At 39.5% G+C, this 16,335-nt stretch overlaps 2 protein-coding genes across 2 annotated transcripts in view; both read left to right on the forward strand.

The window, feature by feature from the left end:
• Positions 1-16,335, forward strand: part of NEK10 (NIMA related kinase 10) — a gene marked incomplete at its 3' end in the record, with an annotated part of 310,503 nt that overhangs the window by 109,073 nt on the left and 185,095 nt on the right. The gene's annotated exons all lie outside the window — the stretch shown is intronic.
• LOC309966939 (metallothionein-1E-like) lies at positions 13,995-14,328 on the forward strand. Its single transcript, XM_082847389.1, has one exon. It carries the CDS (start codon positions 14,058-14,060, stop codon positions 14,268-14,270), a length of 213 nt encoding a protein of 70 aa, XP_082703515.1. The 5' UTR covers positions 13,995-14,057; the 3' UTR covers positions 14,271-14,328.

Consider the following 16,335-nt stretch of genomic DNA (forward strand, 5'->3'; position numbering starts at 1 on the left):
CTAATACTGACTTTTTGTTGTTGTTGTTCCTTTTCTAATTCTTTTAGGTGGTAGGTTAGGTTTTTTATTTGAGATTTTTCTTGTTTTTAAGGAAAGTCATATTGCTATGAACTTCCCTCTAAGAACTGCTTTTGCTGCATTCCATAGATTTTGTGTGGTTGTGTTTTCATTGTCATTTGTCTCAAGGTATTTTTAAATTTCCTTTTTGATTTCCTTGTTGACTCATTGGTGTTTTAGAAGCATGTTGTTTAGTCTCCATGTAATCATTTTTTTCTCTCATTTCTTTTCCCATGGTAGATTTCTAGTTTCATGCCCTTGTACATACTGCAGCTTCTTTATCCAATCACTGTTGATGGACACTTGGATTGTTTCCATGTCTTCACTATTGTAAATAATGCTGCTATGAACATTGGGGTACATGTATTTTTTCAAATTAGTGTTCTCATTTTTTTCCAGATATATAACCAGATATGAAATTGCTGGATCATATGATAGTTCTATTTTCAGTTTTTTAAGGATCCTCCATACTGTCTTCACAGTGGCTGCACCAATTTACTCCCACCAATAGTATAGGAGGGCTCCTCTTTCTCCATACCCTCGCCAGCATTTATTATTGTAGATGTTTTGATGATGACCATTCAGACTGGGGTGAGGTGGTACCTCAGGCAGCTTTGATTTTCATTTCTCTAATAATTAGCAGTGTTGAATGTCTTTTCATGGGCCTGTTAACTATCTGTATGTCTTCATTGGAAAACTGTCTATTTTAGACTTCTGCCCATTTTTGTTTGGGTTGTTTGTGTTTTGATATTGAGTTGTATGAGCTGTTTGTATATTTTGGTTATTAACCCTTTGTTGGTTGCATTATTTGCAAATATTTTCTCCCATTCTGTAGGTTGTCTTTTAACTTCATTGATGGTTTCCTAGCACCAACATATTTTTGAACTGTTCTGACTTTTGCCTCAATGAAGCCTCGAGTGAAAATGTTTTTAGTTTGAAACAGTTAGTACATACTTGGTGCTAGGGTCTGTTCTATTTTATTTTTTTCCCATTTATTTGCTGTATCTTTATATCTTCCATAGTTACTAGAACAGTGAATAATGAGTTCAAGTAAGATGTTATCATTTAAAAAAATAAAATGTGGAATGGTTATAAATTACTTAGACAAGTATTCTTCTGTGACTGATATATTGGCCCTGAGGGAAATTGCTAAAGAGGAATTTTCAAGAATAAGAGCATAATTGGAAAAAGAATGTAATATTGACAGGCAGGTTGGTAGGGTCATTATTAAAAGCACAGGCTCTGGAATAATACTGGGTTTAAGTCCTGGGTCTGCTGTTGAGGGTTAAAAGTTATTGGACTTCTCTGTGCCTCAGTTTCCTCATCTGTAATCTGGGGATATTAATAGTGCCCACCTTCTAGGATTATTGTGAGATTAAAAGTGGTGATGCATGTTGAGTGCTTGTAACAGTGCCTGGCTGGCATATGGTAAGCACTCACTAGACAATAGTGATTGTTTGCTGTTAGTCTGAAATGTGAAAGGATAGTGCTCATTTGAATATATAGATTGTATTGTGCCTAATAATCAGATTAATTTCTTAATAGTCACAGTAGAGAAGAATTACTTATGCTGTGTACACATATAGCTCCTTCTCCCTCTCCATCTCTATATTTGCTCCCTGTGAGGCTGCCTTGGTACTAGCAGGGACTAGGATTTTTCTACCTGCCAGGCCCAAGCAGCTGAGGAGTGTGAAAGGGAAGAAAGTGCTAAGCATGAAAAGGCAGGGAATGAGAGGAACAGAGCTTTCCATAATCATGCCTTGATGGGTGGGATGTGAGAATACTTTCGCTTGTAATTGCTTCTGTTTATGGCTTCTCTGTCCGGTGGGGTAAGATTTACCTGAATAATAGCACCCTTCCCTGCACTCAATAACTGCCCCTCCCCCACCGAATTGTTTTATTACAGTATCTGCTTTGGAGGGAATTTTGAGTGAACTCAGGATTTAATTGCACAAATTGAACTCTAAATACATCTATTTAAAATTTATTTTTTATCAAAATATAGTTGATTTACAATGTTGTTTTTAGTTTCAGGTATACAGCAAAGTGATTCAGTTATATATACGTATATTCTTTTTCAGATTTTTTTCCATATAGGTTATTAAAAAATATTGAGTATAGTTCCCTGTGTTATACAATAGGTCCTTATTGTTTACCTATTTTAGTGTGTATATGTTACTCCCAAATTCCTAATTTATCACTTCCCTGCTTTCCCCTTTGGTAACCATAAGGTTGTTTTCTATGTCTGTGAGTCTGTTTCTTTTTTGTAAATAAATTCATTTGTATCATTTTTTTAGATTCCACATATGAGTGCTATCATATGATACTTGTTTTTCTCTGTCTGACTTCATTAGTATGATAATCTCTATGTCCATCCATGTTGCTGCAAATGGCATTATTTCATTCTTTTTATGGCTGAGTAATATTGCATTATATCTATATCTTTATATATATCTATATATATTTATATATCACATCTTTATGCATTCCTCAGTTGATGGGCACTTTGGTTGCTTCCATGTCTTGGCTATTGTAAATAGTACTGCAATGATTATTGAGGTGCATGTATCTTTTTGAATTATGGTTTTCTCTTGGATATATGCCCAGAAGTAGGATTGCAGAATCATGTGGTAGCTCTATGTTTAGTTTTTTAAGGAACCTCCTACTGTTCTCCATAGTGACTGCACCAATTTACATTCCCATCAACAGTGTAGGAGGGTTCTCTTTTCTCCACACCCTCTCCAGCATTTATTATTTGTAGACTTTTTCATCATGGCCATTCCGACTGGTGTGAAGTGATATCTCATGGTAGTTTTGATTTGCATTTCTCTAATAATTAGCAATATTGAGGATTTTTTCATGTGACTTTTGGCTATCCATATGTCTTCTTTGGAGAAATGTCTATCTAGATTCTGCCCATTTTTTGATCAAGTTGTGTGTTTTGTTGATATTGAGTTATATTAGCTCTTTATATATTTTGGATATTAAGCCCTTATCAGATGCATCGTTTACAAACATATTCTCCCATTCAGTAGGTTAACTTTTCAATTTGTTGATTATTTTCTTCACTGTGCTAAAGCTTTTAAGTTTAATTAGGTCCATTTGTTTATTTTTGCTATTGTTCCCTTGCCTGAGGTGACAGATCCAGAAAGATATTGCTGAGACTTATGTCAAAGAGGGCACTGGCTATGTTTTCTTCTAGGAGTTTTATGGTTTCTGGTCTTACATTTAGATCTTTAATCCATTTTCAGTTTACTTTTGTATATAGTGTGAGAAAATGTTCTAATTTTATTCTTTCACATGTAACTGTCTTCCCAACACCACTTATTGAAGAGCCTGTCTTTTCCCCATTGTATATTCTTGTCTCCTTTTTCATAGGTTAATTGGCCATATGTGCATTGTTTCATTTCTGGGCTCTCTATTCTGTTCCATTGGTCTATGTATCTGTTTTGTGCCAGTATCATAGTGGGTTTTTTTGTTTTGTTTTTGTTTTTGCAGTACACGGGCCTCTCACTGTTGTGGCCTCTCCCGTTGTGGAGCACAGGCTCTGGACGCGCAGGCTCAGTGGCCATGGCTCACGCGCCCAGCCGCTCTGCGGCATGTGAGATCCTCCCGGACTGGGGCACGAACCCATGTCCTCTGCATCAGCAGACGGACTGTCAACCACTGTGCCATCAGGGAAGCCCCATAGTGTTTTGATTACTGTAGCTTTGTAGTATAGTCTGAGGTCAGCAAGTGTGATACCTCCAGCTTTGTTCTTTTTTTTCAAGATTGCTTTGGCTCTTTGGGGTCTTTTGTGGTTCCATACAAATTTTAGCATTATTTGTTCTAGTTCTGTGAAAAATGTCATTGGTATTTTGATAGTTACTGCATTAAATCTGTAGATTGCCTTGAGTAGAATGAACATTTAAAATTTTTTAATCCTTCCAATCCATGAACATGTGATATCTTTCCATTTATTTATTCAATTCCTTAATCAGTGTCTTATAGTTTTCAGAGTATGGGTCTTTCACCTCCTTGGTTAAGTTTATTTGTAGGTATTTTATTCTTTTTGATGCAATTTTAAGTGACATTATTTGCTTGCTTTCTCTTTATGATAGTTCATTATTAGTGTTTAGAAAAGCAACAGATTTCTGTATATTAATCTTGTATCTTGCAACTTCAGTGAATTCATTTATTAGCTCTTATAGTTTTCTGGTGGAGACTTCAGGGTTTTCTATACATGTCATCTGAAAATAGTGACAGTTTTACTTCTTCCCTTCCAATTTGGATTCCTTTTATTTCTTTTTCTTGTCTAATTGCTGTAGCTAGGATATCCAATATTATGTTAAATAGAAATGGTGAGAGTGGGCATATTTGTCTTGAAATAGAAATGGTGAGAGTGGGCATACTTGTCTTGTTTTAGTTTTTCACCATTGTGCATGATGTTAGCTGTGGGTTTGTAACAAATGGCTTTTTTGTTGTGGTATGTTCCCTCTATATCAACTTTTTTGAGAGTTTTTATCATGAATGGGTGTTGAATTTTGTCCAATGCTTTTCTGCATCTATTGAGATGAGCATGTGATTTTTACCCTTCTTTTTGTTATTGTGGTGTATCACATTGATTGATTTGTGGATATTGAACCATCATAGCATCCCTGCTATAAATCCCACTGGATCACAGTGAATTATCCTTTTTATATATTGTTGAATTTGGTTTGCTAACATTTTGTTGAGGATTATTGCACCTTTATTAATCAGAGATATTGGGTTGTAATTTTCTTTTTTCTGTAATGTCTGTCTTGTTTTGATATCAGGATAATCGTAGCCTTGTAGAATGAATTTGGGAGTATTTCCTCCTCTTAAGTTTTTTTGGATACTTTGAGAAGGATAGGTATTAACTCTTCTTTATATGCTTGGTAGAATTTCCCTGAGCTGTTTGGTCTTGGACTTCCGTTTGCTGGGCATTTTGTTGTTGTTCCAAATTTAGTTTCACTACTAGTGATTGGTCTTGTTCAGATTGTCTGTTTCTTCCTGATTCAGTCTTGGCATGTGTATTTTTCTAGAAATTTGTCCATTTCTTCTAGATTGTCCAATTTGTTGGCATATAACCGTTTGTAGTATTCTCTTATGATTTTTTTTGTATCGCTATGGTATTGGTTATTTCTCCTCTTTCATTTCTTATTCTGCTTATTTGGGTCCTTGCAAGTTTGTTCTTAATAAGCATTGCTAAAGGCTTACCAATTTTGTTTTCCTGTTAAAAAACAACTAGCCCTTGGTTTCATAGATTTATTCTATTTTTTTTTCTCAATTTTATTTATTCCCACTCTGATCTTTTTATGATCTCTTCCTCTGCTGACTTTGGGCTTAGTTTGTTCTTCTTTTTCTAAGGTTAAGATGTTTATTTGAGAGATTTTTCTTGTTTCTCAAGGTAGGCCTGTATCATTATAAACTTCCCTCTGAGAACTTCTTTTGCTTTTTCCCATAGATTTTGGAAAGTTGTGCTTTTATTTTCATTTGTTTCAAGGTATTTTCTGATTTTGTCTTTGAATTCTTCATTGACCCATTAGTTTTTTTCATAGCATGTTGTTTAGTCTTCCCATGTTTGTTTTCCCCCTTTTTTTCCTGTAATTGCTTTCTAGTTTCATGCCATTGTGGTTGGAAAAGATGCTTGATATAATTTGTATCCTCTTAAATTTCTTGAGACTTGTTTTGTAGCCTAGAATGTGACCTATCCTGGAGAAAATATTATGTGCACTTGAAAAGAATGTGTATTTTGCCTTTTTTAGATGCAATGTCCTGTAATGTCTATTAAATCCAACTGGTCTAATGTGTTATTTAAGGCCAGTGTTTCCTTATTGATTTTCTGTTCAGAAAATCTGTCCATTGATGTAAGTGGGGTGTTAAAGTCCCTTAATATTATTGTATTACTGTCAGTTTATCCTTTTATATCCGTTAATACTTGCTTTAGTTATTTAGGTGCTCCGTACTAGATGCGTATATGTTTACGAATGTTCTATCTCTTCTTGTATCAATCCTTTATCGTTATATAATGTGCTTCTTTGTTTTTTATTATAGACTTTATTTTAAAGTCTATATTGTCAGATATGAGTATTGCTACCACAGTTTTCCTTTTGTTTCACATGGAATATCTTTTTCCATCCCCTCACTTTCAGTCTGTGTGTGTCTTTAGCTATGAAGTGAGTCTCTTGTAGGCAGCATATAGATGGGTCTTTTTTTTTTTTCTATCCAATCAGCCACTCTATGTATTTGGTTTGGGGCATTTAGTCCAAGTGATTATTGATAGGTATGTACTTATTGCCATTTTGTTATTTGTTTTCTGGGGTTTTTTTTTTTGTAGTTCTTCTCTGTTCTTTTCATTTTCTTTTAGTCTCTTACCTTATGCTTTGATGACCCTCATTAGTGTTAAGTTTGTATTCCTCTCTAGTGTTTGTATATCTATTATAGGTTTGATTTGTGGTTACTATGCAGGTCATATATGTTGACCTGTATCTACTTGTTTTAAATTGATAGTCATTTAAATTCAAATACATTCTCTAAAAGCTCTACATTTTTTACTCCCTTCCCCAAGCCTTGTGTTTTTGGTGTCATGTTTTGTTTTGTTTTGTTTGCAGTACGCGGGCCTCTCACTGTTGTGGCCTCTCCCGTTGCAGAGCACAGGCTCCGGACATGCAGGCTCAGTGGCCATGGCTCACGGGCCCAGCCACTCCACGGCATGTGGGATCTTCCTGGACCGGGGCATGAACCCGTGTCCCCTGCATCAGCAGGTAGACTCTCAACCACCACGCCACCAGGGAAGCCCCAGGTGTCATATTTTAAATCATCGTGGCTATCCCTAAATATTTATGTAGTTATAGTTGATTTTACAATTTTTGTGTTTTAATCTTTTAACCTATTAATCTTATTTAATGGTTGACCCACAGCCTTTACCAGAAGGATTTTCCCCTTCCTATAATTTCTTCCTTCTTGTAGTAACCTTTTCTTTTTCACTGAAAGAAGACCCTTTAACACTTCTTGAAAGATTGGTTTGGTAATGATGAACTCCTTTAGTTTTTATTTGTCTGAGAAGCCCTTTATCTCTTCTTCAATTGTGAATGACAGCCTTGCTGGGTAGAGTATCCTAAGTGGTAGGTTTTTTTTTCCCTTTCAGTACTTTGAATATATCATACCACTCCCTTCTGGCCTGCAATGTTTCTGCAGAAAGATCAGCTGAAAGCCTTATGGGAGTTCCCTGTAACTGTTTTGACTCTTTGTTTTTCTCTTGCTGCTTTTAGAATCCTCTCTTTAACTTTTGCCATTTTAATTATGATAGGTCTTGGTGGGAGTCTCATTGTGTTCATCTTGCTTGGGACCCTCTGTGCTTCCTATACCTGAATATCTGTTTCCTTCTTTGGTGTCAGGAAATTTTTGAGTCATGATTTCATCAAATACATTTTGTACCCCTTTCTCTCTCTCTTCTCCTTCTGGGACCCATATTATATGAATGTTAGTATGCATGATGTTGACCTAGAGGTCCCTTAAACTAGCCTCATTTTTTTAAAATTGTTTTTTTTTTTTTGGTGTTCTGATTGGGTAATTTCCATTATTCTATCTCCCAGATCACTAATATGCTCTTCTGTATCACCTCATCTGCTGTTAATTCCCTCTACTGTACTTTTCATACCAGTTATTGTATTCTTCAGTTCTTTTTTTAAAATATTTTCTAGTTCTTTATTAAAATTCTCACTGTGTTCTTGTATTCTTTTTTTCCCCAAGTTCAGTTAGCATTTTCATTACTATTGCTTTGAACTCTTTATCAGGTAAATTATTTACCTCTGTTTCATTAAGATTTTCTTTTCAGGGTTTTTTCTTGTTATTTCTTTTGAAATGTATTCTTCTCTGTCTTCTCATCTTGTTTGACTTCCTCTGTCTCTGTAAAATTAGGTGAAACAGTTACCTACTCTGATCTTGAAAGTGTGTCCTTGTGTGGGACTGTCCCTATGAAGTCTGTGTGTGCCCAGTGGCTTTGGTGGGAGAGCTGGGTCTGACATTAGCATAGGCCACGTCTTCTCCCAGTGTGCGCTGGCAGCTACCACCTTGGTGGGAGGTAGGGGCAGAGTTGGAGGGGCTAGAGCCAGAGCCAGGTGCAAGCTGGGGCTTCTCCTCTGCTCAGTGGCCATCACCACCCTGTCAAGGGTGTGGTCAGAGCCACAGGGGTTGGAACAGAAGCCCTGAGGAAGTTGGGTTTCTTCCAGGTGTGCTGGCAGTCTCAGCCTTGGTTTGGGATATAGATTCAGGGCATGAGGGCTTGAGGCTGTACTTCTTTTCTGATTTCACTTTATCCCTGATGTGCTTGCTTGGCTAGAGGCTGGGTTGTGGCTGGAGGGGTTGGTATCACACTACTGAGCTGAGTTTGCTCCCTCCCAAGAGTGCACAGGGACACATGTGCTGGCAATGGCTGCCTATGCCCTGGTCAGAGGCAGGGCTTGGATCCAAGCCAGCTCTGTTCCCTCCAAGTGTGCACACTCTTGTAGTTAGTGGCACCCTCTGCTTTAGTGGGAAGCAGTGCTGGAGCAAGAGGGGCTAGAGCAGGAGCCAGGTGAGGGGTGGGCGGGGGGTGTGATGCAGCAGTCCTGGCTAGCTGGTCAGAGCCCCTGGCAGTTTTCAATGTGCTGCCTGCACACTTTGACTGGGAGCAAGCAAGTCTGTGTGCTCTTCAACAGCAGAGGCCCAGTTTCTTACAGCCCTTTGGTAAGCCCCACTGGGTTTCAAACCAGCTAAGGGGCTTGTCTTCCAGTGTTGTATCCCAGGGCTGGGCTGTCCAATGTGGGGCCGGAATCCCTCGCTCCCCAGGGAGGATCCCTGAGCCTGTGATGTCCCCTCCTCTCCTGTGTCCCTGCTAAGGGTGAAGGTCCCGACCACATCATTCTCCCTTCCTACCGGACTCCGTGTGGATCTTTCTTTACAGCCTTGGTTGCAGAAGAGCTGTTCTGCTCTTCCCCAGGTTGATTTCAGCAAGAGTTGTTGTTTGGATGTGTTCATGAGTGGAGGTGAGCCCAGCATGCTCCTAACCTGCCGCCTTGATCATCACACCTCCCATGATCCATTTGTTTAATTGCCCACACTCCTCACTGCATTTATATTTAATTTGTTTCCATTATAGGCCTCTTAATAGCATCCATAAAGCATTAGGATTAGAGGAACCTGAAAAAGACCATTTAATTTGTTTTCCTTTCTTGAAGCCAAGACCTAATAAATGCTTATTTGGTTTATTTTTCACCATCTTCATGACAGGTTAAGGGGAAAACATCTTTTAGAAAAGTGATTTATAAATTCTTTTCATTTTGTGCCTATAAAAATTTCTTTACCAAGAAAGACAAAAAACCAAAAGTGTTCCTATGTCAAATGAAGTCCTTCTCTTATAACTTGACATTTGTTTTGGATTTTAGTGGCCATGCAAAGCAGCTGGTCACTACTTACCATTTAATAATTTTTCACATACTGAAAAATTCTTTAAGTCTTTTTTTCTAAATTTATTTCCTATTTATTCATAGTTCTAACAATTTAAATCAGACTTATAGATATTCCACAAAAGAATCTTCTCATTCCAAACCTTCCATGTCTTAGGAAAGTTGCATGAATTAATCTGATAAGGAGGAATCCCAATTTCTTTTTTAAAGTGCAATTTCAGTGTAGCATTTTTGACTCAAATATATATTTTTACTTCAGGACTGATGGAGCAAATTAAAATTCTAAATGCCCCCAAAATATTTTCCAATCTTTCTTCTCTTCCCATTCTCCTTCCCCATGATCACCCTCACTACAAATCCCGGAGTTCCATACACAGTTGGGCTTCAGGCAATTTGGAAAGAATTTGATCAAAAGTAAATTGGTTGTGGTGATAATATAATCAAAATAAAGAAATTACTATGAATAATTATTTTTCATCACTGATTTTTTAAATTTATTGCTAATTTTCAGGAATTTTTACATTGTTTTTGGACATATAAACATTCTAACCTATTTAAAATATTTTCCTTTTATTCCCTGTGTATTTGGTATTTTATTTAATTCATTTTCAGTTATTGTGGTTATTGTACAGTTGAAATGTGACGCTGGTTGGGTTGTTTAGGTAAATATTTGTAAGTGATAGTATAGTAATGTGTTTGTTGACCTAGGAGCCTATCTACAATATATTGTTAATTGAAAAGTTAGATTACCAATTATATATATAATATATATAATCTATTTAAAACAGAATTATCTAAAAATATTGTCAAATCTGGCAGGCTTTCTATTGTTTCTTTATTACAAAAGCAGTGTATTCTGTTGACCTGAAATAACTAGATTGCCAGATATTTCTCCAACCAAGATGAGTTTATTCTGGATCAGCAGAGAATTGCAGCTTTGGGGTCTACAACCATGGTGAGCTACATGCAAGTCCCAGCACACTGGGGGAAGGAGAACACTTTTACAGAGAGGAAGAGGAATTCAGGAGGGCTGTAGTAAACAGAGTCCATAGCTTTTCATGGACTGAGTCCTTGCTGGGAAAGAAGAGTCTTTCTTCTTGTTGGTCTCAGCTATCTTTGCAGGGCACCAGAGCCACCACTCTGGTCTCTCAACTCTATTTAATTGAGGTTTCTATATATCAGTTTTCATATTTTTCCCTTTTGTTCAAGACCTTTCTCTGAAAGTATCACTGATCAGGAGTCAGGTTTTCTAGTTTCAGCAGCTTTTTTGTCCCTCCAAGTCAGGAAAGACCTTTCCTGGGTGTGGTTTCTCACATCAGAAAGAAAGTACACAGATTGGAAACCTACTGAGGTCACACTCAAGTAACAAGGAATGGTGGGAGGGAGAACTCTCAGGCACTTTTTATCTAAAGCCCATATGTTATCAAGACCAAGGACACTGGAGATCACATTATGGTGTTATGTCATCATCAAACATTTGGTGACAAACTTCCAACAGACCTGGTCCAGCTATCTTGCAAAAGCTGTGTCGTCAGATGTCATCTGCTCCAATTCTGGGAAATCTTTACTTTCAGGTCACCAGGTGATGTGCAGGTTCAGTCAGGGTTTGGTGCTTTCTTTGGGTGTGTCATGAGAATCCAAAGAGAGTCTTCCTTGGAGTTTTGTGGCACAAGGGCTGGTTAACAGTATTTCATGGGGCCTTTTCAGCAAGAGTGAAGAGCATTTATTCTGGAGGTGTCTATTTCAATAGACAAAATCTCCAGGTTGCAATGTGTGATGCTTAAAGTCTTTGTCTCTTGAGAGCACACTGAGAAAAGATTGCTCTACCCAAAACATGGTTGTTTTTTGTTTTTTGGGTTTTTTTTTTGCGGTACACAGGCCTCTCACTGTTGTGGCCTCTCCCGTTGTGGAGCACAGGATCTGGACACGCAGGTTCAGTGGCCATGGCTCACGGGGCCAGCCACTCTGCGGCATGTGGGATCTTCCCGGACCGGAGCATGAACCCATGTCCCCTGCATCGGCAGGCAGACCCTCAACCACTGTACCACCAGGGAAGCCCAACATGGTTTTTTTTTGGTTTTTGTTTTTGGTTATTTTTAATAGAAGCAATTAGGGCTTTGCAATGTTGGAGCACCTCTCCTTTTATCAGAGGTGGGTCAAAAGAAGCAGGAGCCTAGTGCATTGGGTGTCCTGTGACCACCTCAAAGGGTGAGAGTTTGAGTTCCGAAAGGGTGGATCTGAGATTTAGAACGACCAACATGAATGCTGTTGGCCAAGGTGTATGGAGGGCCTCTAAAAATTTTGCCAGTTGAGTCCTATAATGCCATTATTGCATTCAACTAAACCAGAAGATTGAGGATGGTAATCACAGTGAAAGTGCTATAAGACAAGCCAAAGAGTACAGATGTGCTGAAGCACCTGGCCAGTAAAATGGGTTTCTTGATCCCTATGAAGTTTGAGAGAAGTTCCCCAGGTAGGGATATTCTTTTACAAAAGGACTTTAGCCACAGAGGAGGTGGTAGCCTGTCTGCAAGGGAAGGCTTCAGTTCAGTGTGAAAACATACAGACCAACACTAAAACATATTTACATCCATGAAACAGAGGAAGTTGTATGAAATCCATTTGCCAGAACTTGAATGGTCCATTAGGCAATTTAAAATGTCTGGGAGCAGTATGAACAGTTTCTCTGGGTTGTATTTTAGGTGGGACAAGTGAGGCAGGCACCTTTTGTAGCCTCATTTATGTTTCCCCACCAGTATTGATTCATGAAGGCTGTCATTTTGTCAGTAGGCCAGTGGTTGAATGCATGCACAGTGGTGAGGAGTGAGAATTTTAGAGCCTTAGGTGGGACTGGGTTGTTATTTGGTTCAAACCAGAGGTTTCTCTTTTATCAAACCAAAAATTGTTGAATTTCCAACAATTTCCAATTGTTGTTTTTCCTTTCCTGAGGCCAGTTGTTGGGCTTCTCTAGCCAGTTTTTCTAAACTATCATTTGGGGAAATATCCCTTTGGACCGTGACAGAGGTTTGGCTACTGTTGGTCCCTTTAAGGGCAGCATTCCTTGTGGAAATGTCAGCAAGGTTATTTCCCCTGGTTTCCAGAGAGTCAAGTTTAGAATGCCCTGGAATCTAAGTGGCCGGTAGCAGTATTACATTTAATAATTCCTGAACATAGGGGCCAGTTTAAATTTCATTTCCTCTGGAAGTAAGGAAGACACATTTCTTCCACATTATTTCAAAATCATGAGCTACTCTGAAAGCATATCAGTATAAATATTGGCAGTTTTGTCCTAGGCTAAAGTACAAGCCCATGTAAGAGTACAATTCATCCTGTTGGGTTGAAGTAGCCATAGGTAAAGATGCTGACTCAACAACATTAAAATAAGTTGTAATAGCATCCTCAGCAGAGTATTTGCCATTGTTACCTTTTAAATAAGAACCACCAGTGAACCATGAAAAGTCACCTTTACCCAAGGATTTTCTGTAGGTCATTTCAAGGAGTCAGGAAGTGGTCCATCAGCATTAAACAGTCATAAGGGAATTAATCAGTGATGGAGGGATGAAAAGTAGCCAGGTTAAGGTTATTACAACGTAAAAGAATTATGTGAGGGACAGGTAACAAAAATACTTCATAGGAGGTGAGGTGGCTTGATGAGAAGTGTTGGGCATGATGAGAATTCCGAAGGGATTCTGCTGCATGAGGTACAAAAATGGTTAAAGGGTATACTATAATTTTCTCAGTAGCCTTCACCAAAAGAGCAGTAGCTATAATGGCTCTAAAGCAAGGCGGGTATCCCTGTGCCACAGGGTCCAGTTGCTGACTATAATATACTATGGGTTGATGGTGGTCCCCGTGTTTTTGGGTCAGTACTGCAAGGGCATTACCTTCCTTTTCATATACAAAACGAAAAGGGGAATCTGATAATTGGGATGCCCAAGAGCAGGTGGGTTCATCAAACTCTCTTTTAAGGCCTTGAAAGCTATGTCATCCGGTTCTTCCCATAAAATTGAGTTCGGGTTGTTATTGTTGAGAGGTTTGGCCGTAAGAGAGAAATTTGGAATCCAGTTTTGGCGATCACCAACTAGCCTGAGAAAACCTCGAAGTTGGTGCTTAGTTTGGGGTTTGGGGAAACTTAGGACAGCATGAAGTCTATCTGGATCTGGGTGTAGCCCCTGTTCTAAGCTGCCCTAAAAGTGGAACCTGGGTTTGGCAAACTGCAATGTTTTTTTGGTGACCTTATGTCCCCTTAAGGCTAAAAGCTGTAACAAGTGAATGCTGTCTTCCTGTGAGGAGGCTTGAGAAGGAAAGCAAAGAAGCAAGTCATCTACATACTGCAACAAAGTAGAAACTCTAGGGAATTTTATATCATTCAGATCAGCCTTCAGGATTTGTGAGAAATAAAAAGGATTCAGCAAAATCCTGAGGTACTACTGCCCGGGTGAATTATTTTCTTCCTAAGTGAAGGCAAAAGGGTATTGGCCACGCCCCCTCGACGTCCTTGCCATACTTCGTGCCGCAGTCTCCGGACCCCAGCCTCCGCTTCCTCTCGCCATGGATCCCAACTGCTCCTGCACCGCGGGTGGATCCTGCACGTGTGCCGGCTCCTGCAAATGCAAAGAGTGCAAATGCACCTCCTGCAAGAAGAGCTGCTGCTCCTGCTGCCCTCCGGGCTGTGCCAAGTGTGCCCAGGGCTGCATCTGCAAAGGGGCCTCGGAAAAGCTGCTGTGCCTGATGTCGCGGAGAGCCTGCCCCGGGTGTAAATAGAGCAACCAGGACAAACCTACATTCCTCTTTTTTTTTTTTGTCCTATAAAATATAAGAATGATAATAAAAGTGGCTGGCTTTAAAAAAAAAAAAGGGTATTGGCCAGCTTCATCATCTAGAATACTAAAGAATGTACTGCATAAATCAATTTCAGTAAAGAACTGACTTCCAGTTGGAATGGATGTTAGTAATGTACCAGGATTAGGAGCAACAGGGTACCCAGAGATAACAATGTTGTGTATTGCTCAGAGGTGTTACTGACCAGGGTTCTTGGCGTCCTTAATCCATAGAAATTGATAAAAGGCCAGATGAGAAGTTCAGATAAGCTTTATTGGGACTCATGCTGCAGCAGGAGGGAGCAAAAACAAGTAACAGGGTCCCTTGCTCGCTCCCTAAGCTGGGGGGGGGGAAGGGGCGAGCTGGTCCCTTAAATGGGGTGAGCCTAGCGGGAGATACATGGGTCGGACTGGAGGGGTGGCTTAGGTGGTCTGCCCCCCCACTTGGTGGTGCTGTGTGCAGGGATCATGCAGAGGACCTGCTTTTGATCGTGACACCTCAGAAGTGGCAGTTGGGTTTTTGGTCTTTTTGTATCTTGTTGTTCATAATTTGTACCAACTGCACATGTAAGCAGTTATTTTTAATCCCTTAGAGTTTCTTTGTATTTTTTTGCTCAAGGAGACTAGGAGACCTTTGCCCAGGTGTAAGCACTACAGCAAAGGGTCCCAGGTCCCAGGTCCCACCCTATTTCAGAGGTCCTGGACAAACCTCCACCCTCAGCCCTTAAGTTTTCTTACCAGTAAAATAGCTATGTTATAGGGACAACGGATAATGAGGCTTTGAGCCTTGTAATTTTCTATTACGGGTTTTATGCCTTGAAGTGCTTCTTTATTTATAGGATATTGATTAATTATTGGAAGAAGTTTTGAGGGATCTGGTTTTTGTTTTCTTTTATTTTGTTTTGTTTTGTTTGCGGTATGCGGGCCTCTCACTGTTGCGGCCCCTCCCGCTGCGGAGCACAGGCTCCAGACGCGCAGGCTCTGCGGCCATGGCTCATGGGCCCAGCCGCTCCGAGCCATGTGGAATCTTACCAGACCGCGGCACGAACCCGCGTCCCCTGCATCGGCAGGCGGACTCTCAACCACTGCGCCACCAGGGAAGCCCCTGTTGTTGTTGTTTTTTAAACATCTTTATTGGAGTATAATTGCCTTACAGTGTTGTGTTAGTTTCTGCTGTATAACAAATTGAATCTGCTATATGCATACATATATCCGCATATCCCCTCCCTCTTGCATCTCCCTCCCACCCTCCTTATCCCACCCATCTAGGTGGTCGCAAAGCATGGAGCTGATCTCCCTGTGCCATGCAGCTGCTTCCCACTAGCTAGCTATTTTACATTTGGTCGTGTATATATGTCCATTCCACTCTCTCACTTCGTCCAAGCTTACCCTTCCCACTCCCCGTGTCCTCAATTCCATTCTCTATGTCTGCATCTTTATTCCTGTCCTGCACCTAAGTTTATCAGAACCATTTTTTTTTTAGATTCCATATATACATGTTAGCATACACTATTTCTTTTTCCCTTTCTGACTTATTTCACTATGTATGACAGACTCTAGGTCCATCCACCTCACTACAAATAACTCAATTTCATTTCTTTTTATGGCTGAGTAATATTCCATTGTATATATGTGCCACATCTTCTTTATCCATTCATCTATTGATGGACACACTTAGGTTGTTTCCGTCTCTGGGCTATTGTAAATAGTGCTGAATGAACATTGTGGTACATGACTCTTTTTGAATTATGGTTATCTCAGTGTATATGCCCAGTAGTAGGATTGCTGGGTCATATGGTTGATCTATTTTCAGTTTTTTAAGGAACCTACATACTGTTCTCCACAGTGGCTGTACCAAATAACGTTCCAACCAACAGTGCAAGAGGGTTCCCTTTTCTCCACAACCTCTCCAGCATTTATTGTTTGTAGATTTTTTGATGATGGCCATTCTGACTGGTGTAGGTGATACCTCATTGTAGTTTTGATTTGCATTTCTCTAATGATGAGTG

The sequence above is a fragment of the Leucopleurus acutus genome (genome assembly GCF_964270905.1).
Source record: "Leucopleurus acutus genome assembly, chromosome: 10".
Classification (NCBI taxonomy): domain Eukaryota; kingdom Metazoa; phylum Chordata; class Mammalia; order Artiodactyla; family Delphinidae; genus Leucopleurus; species Leucopleurus acutus.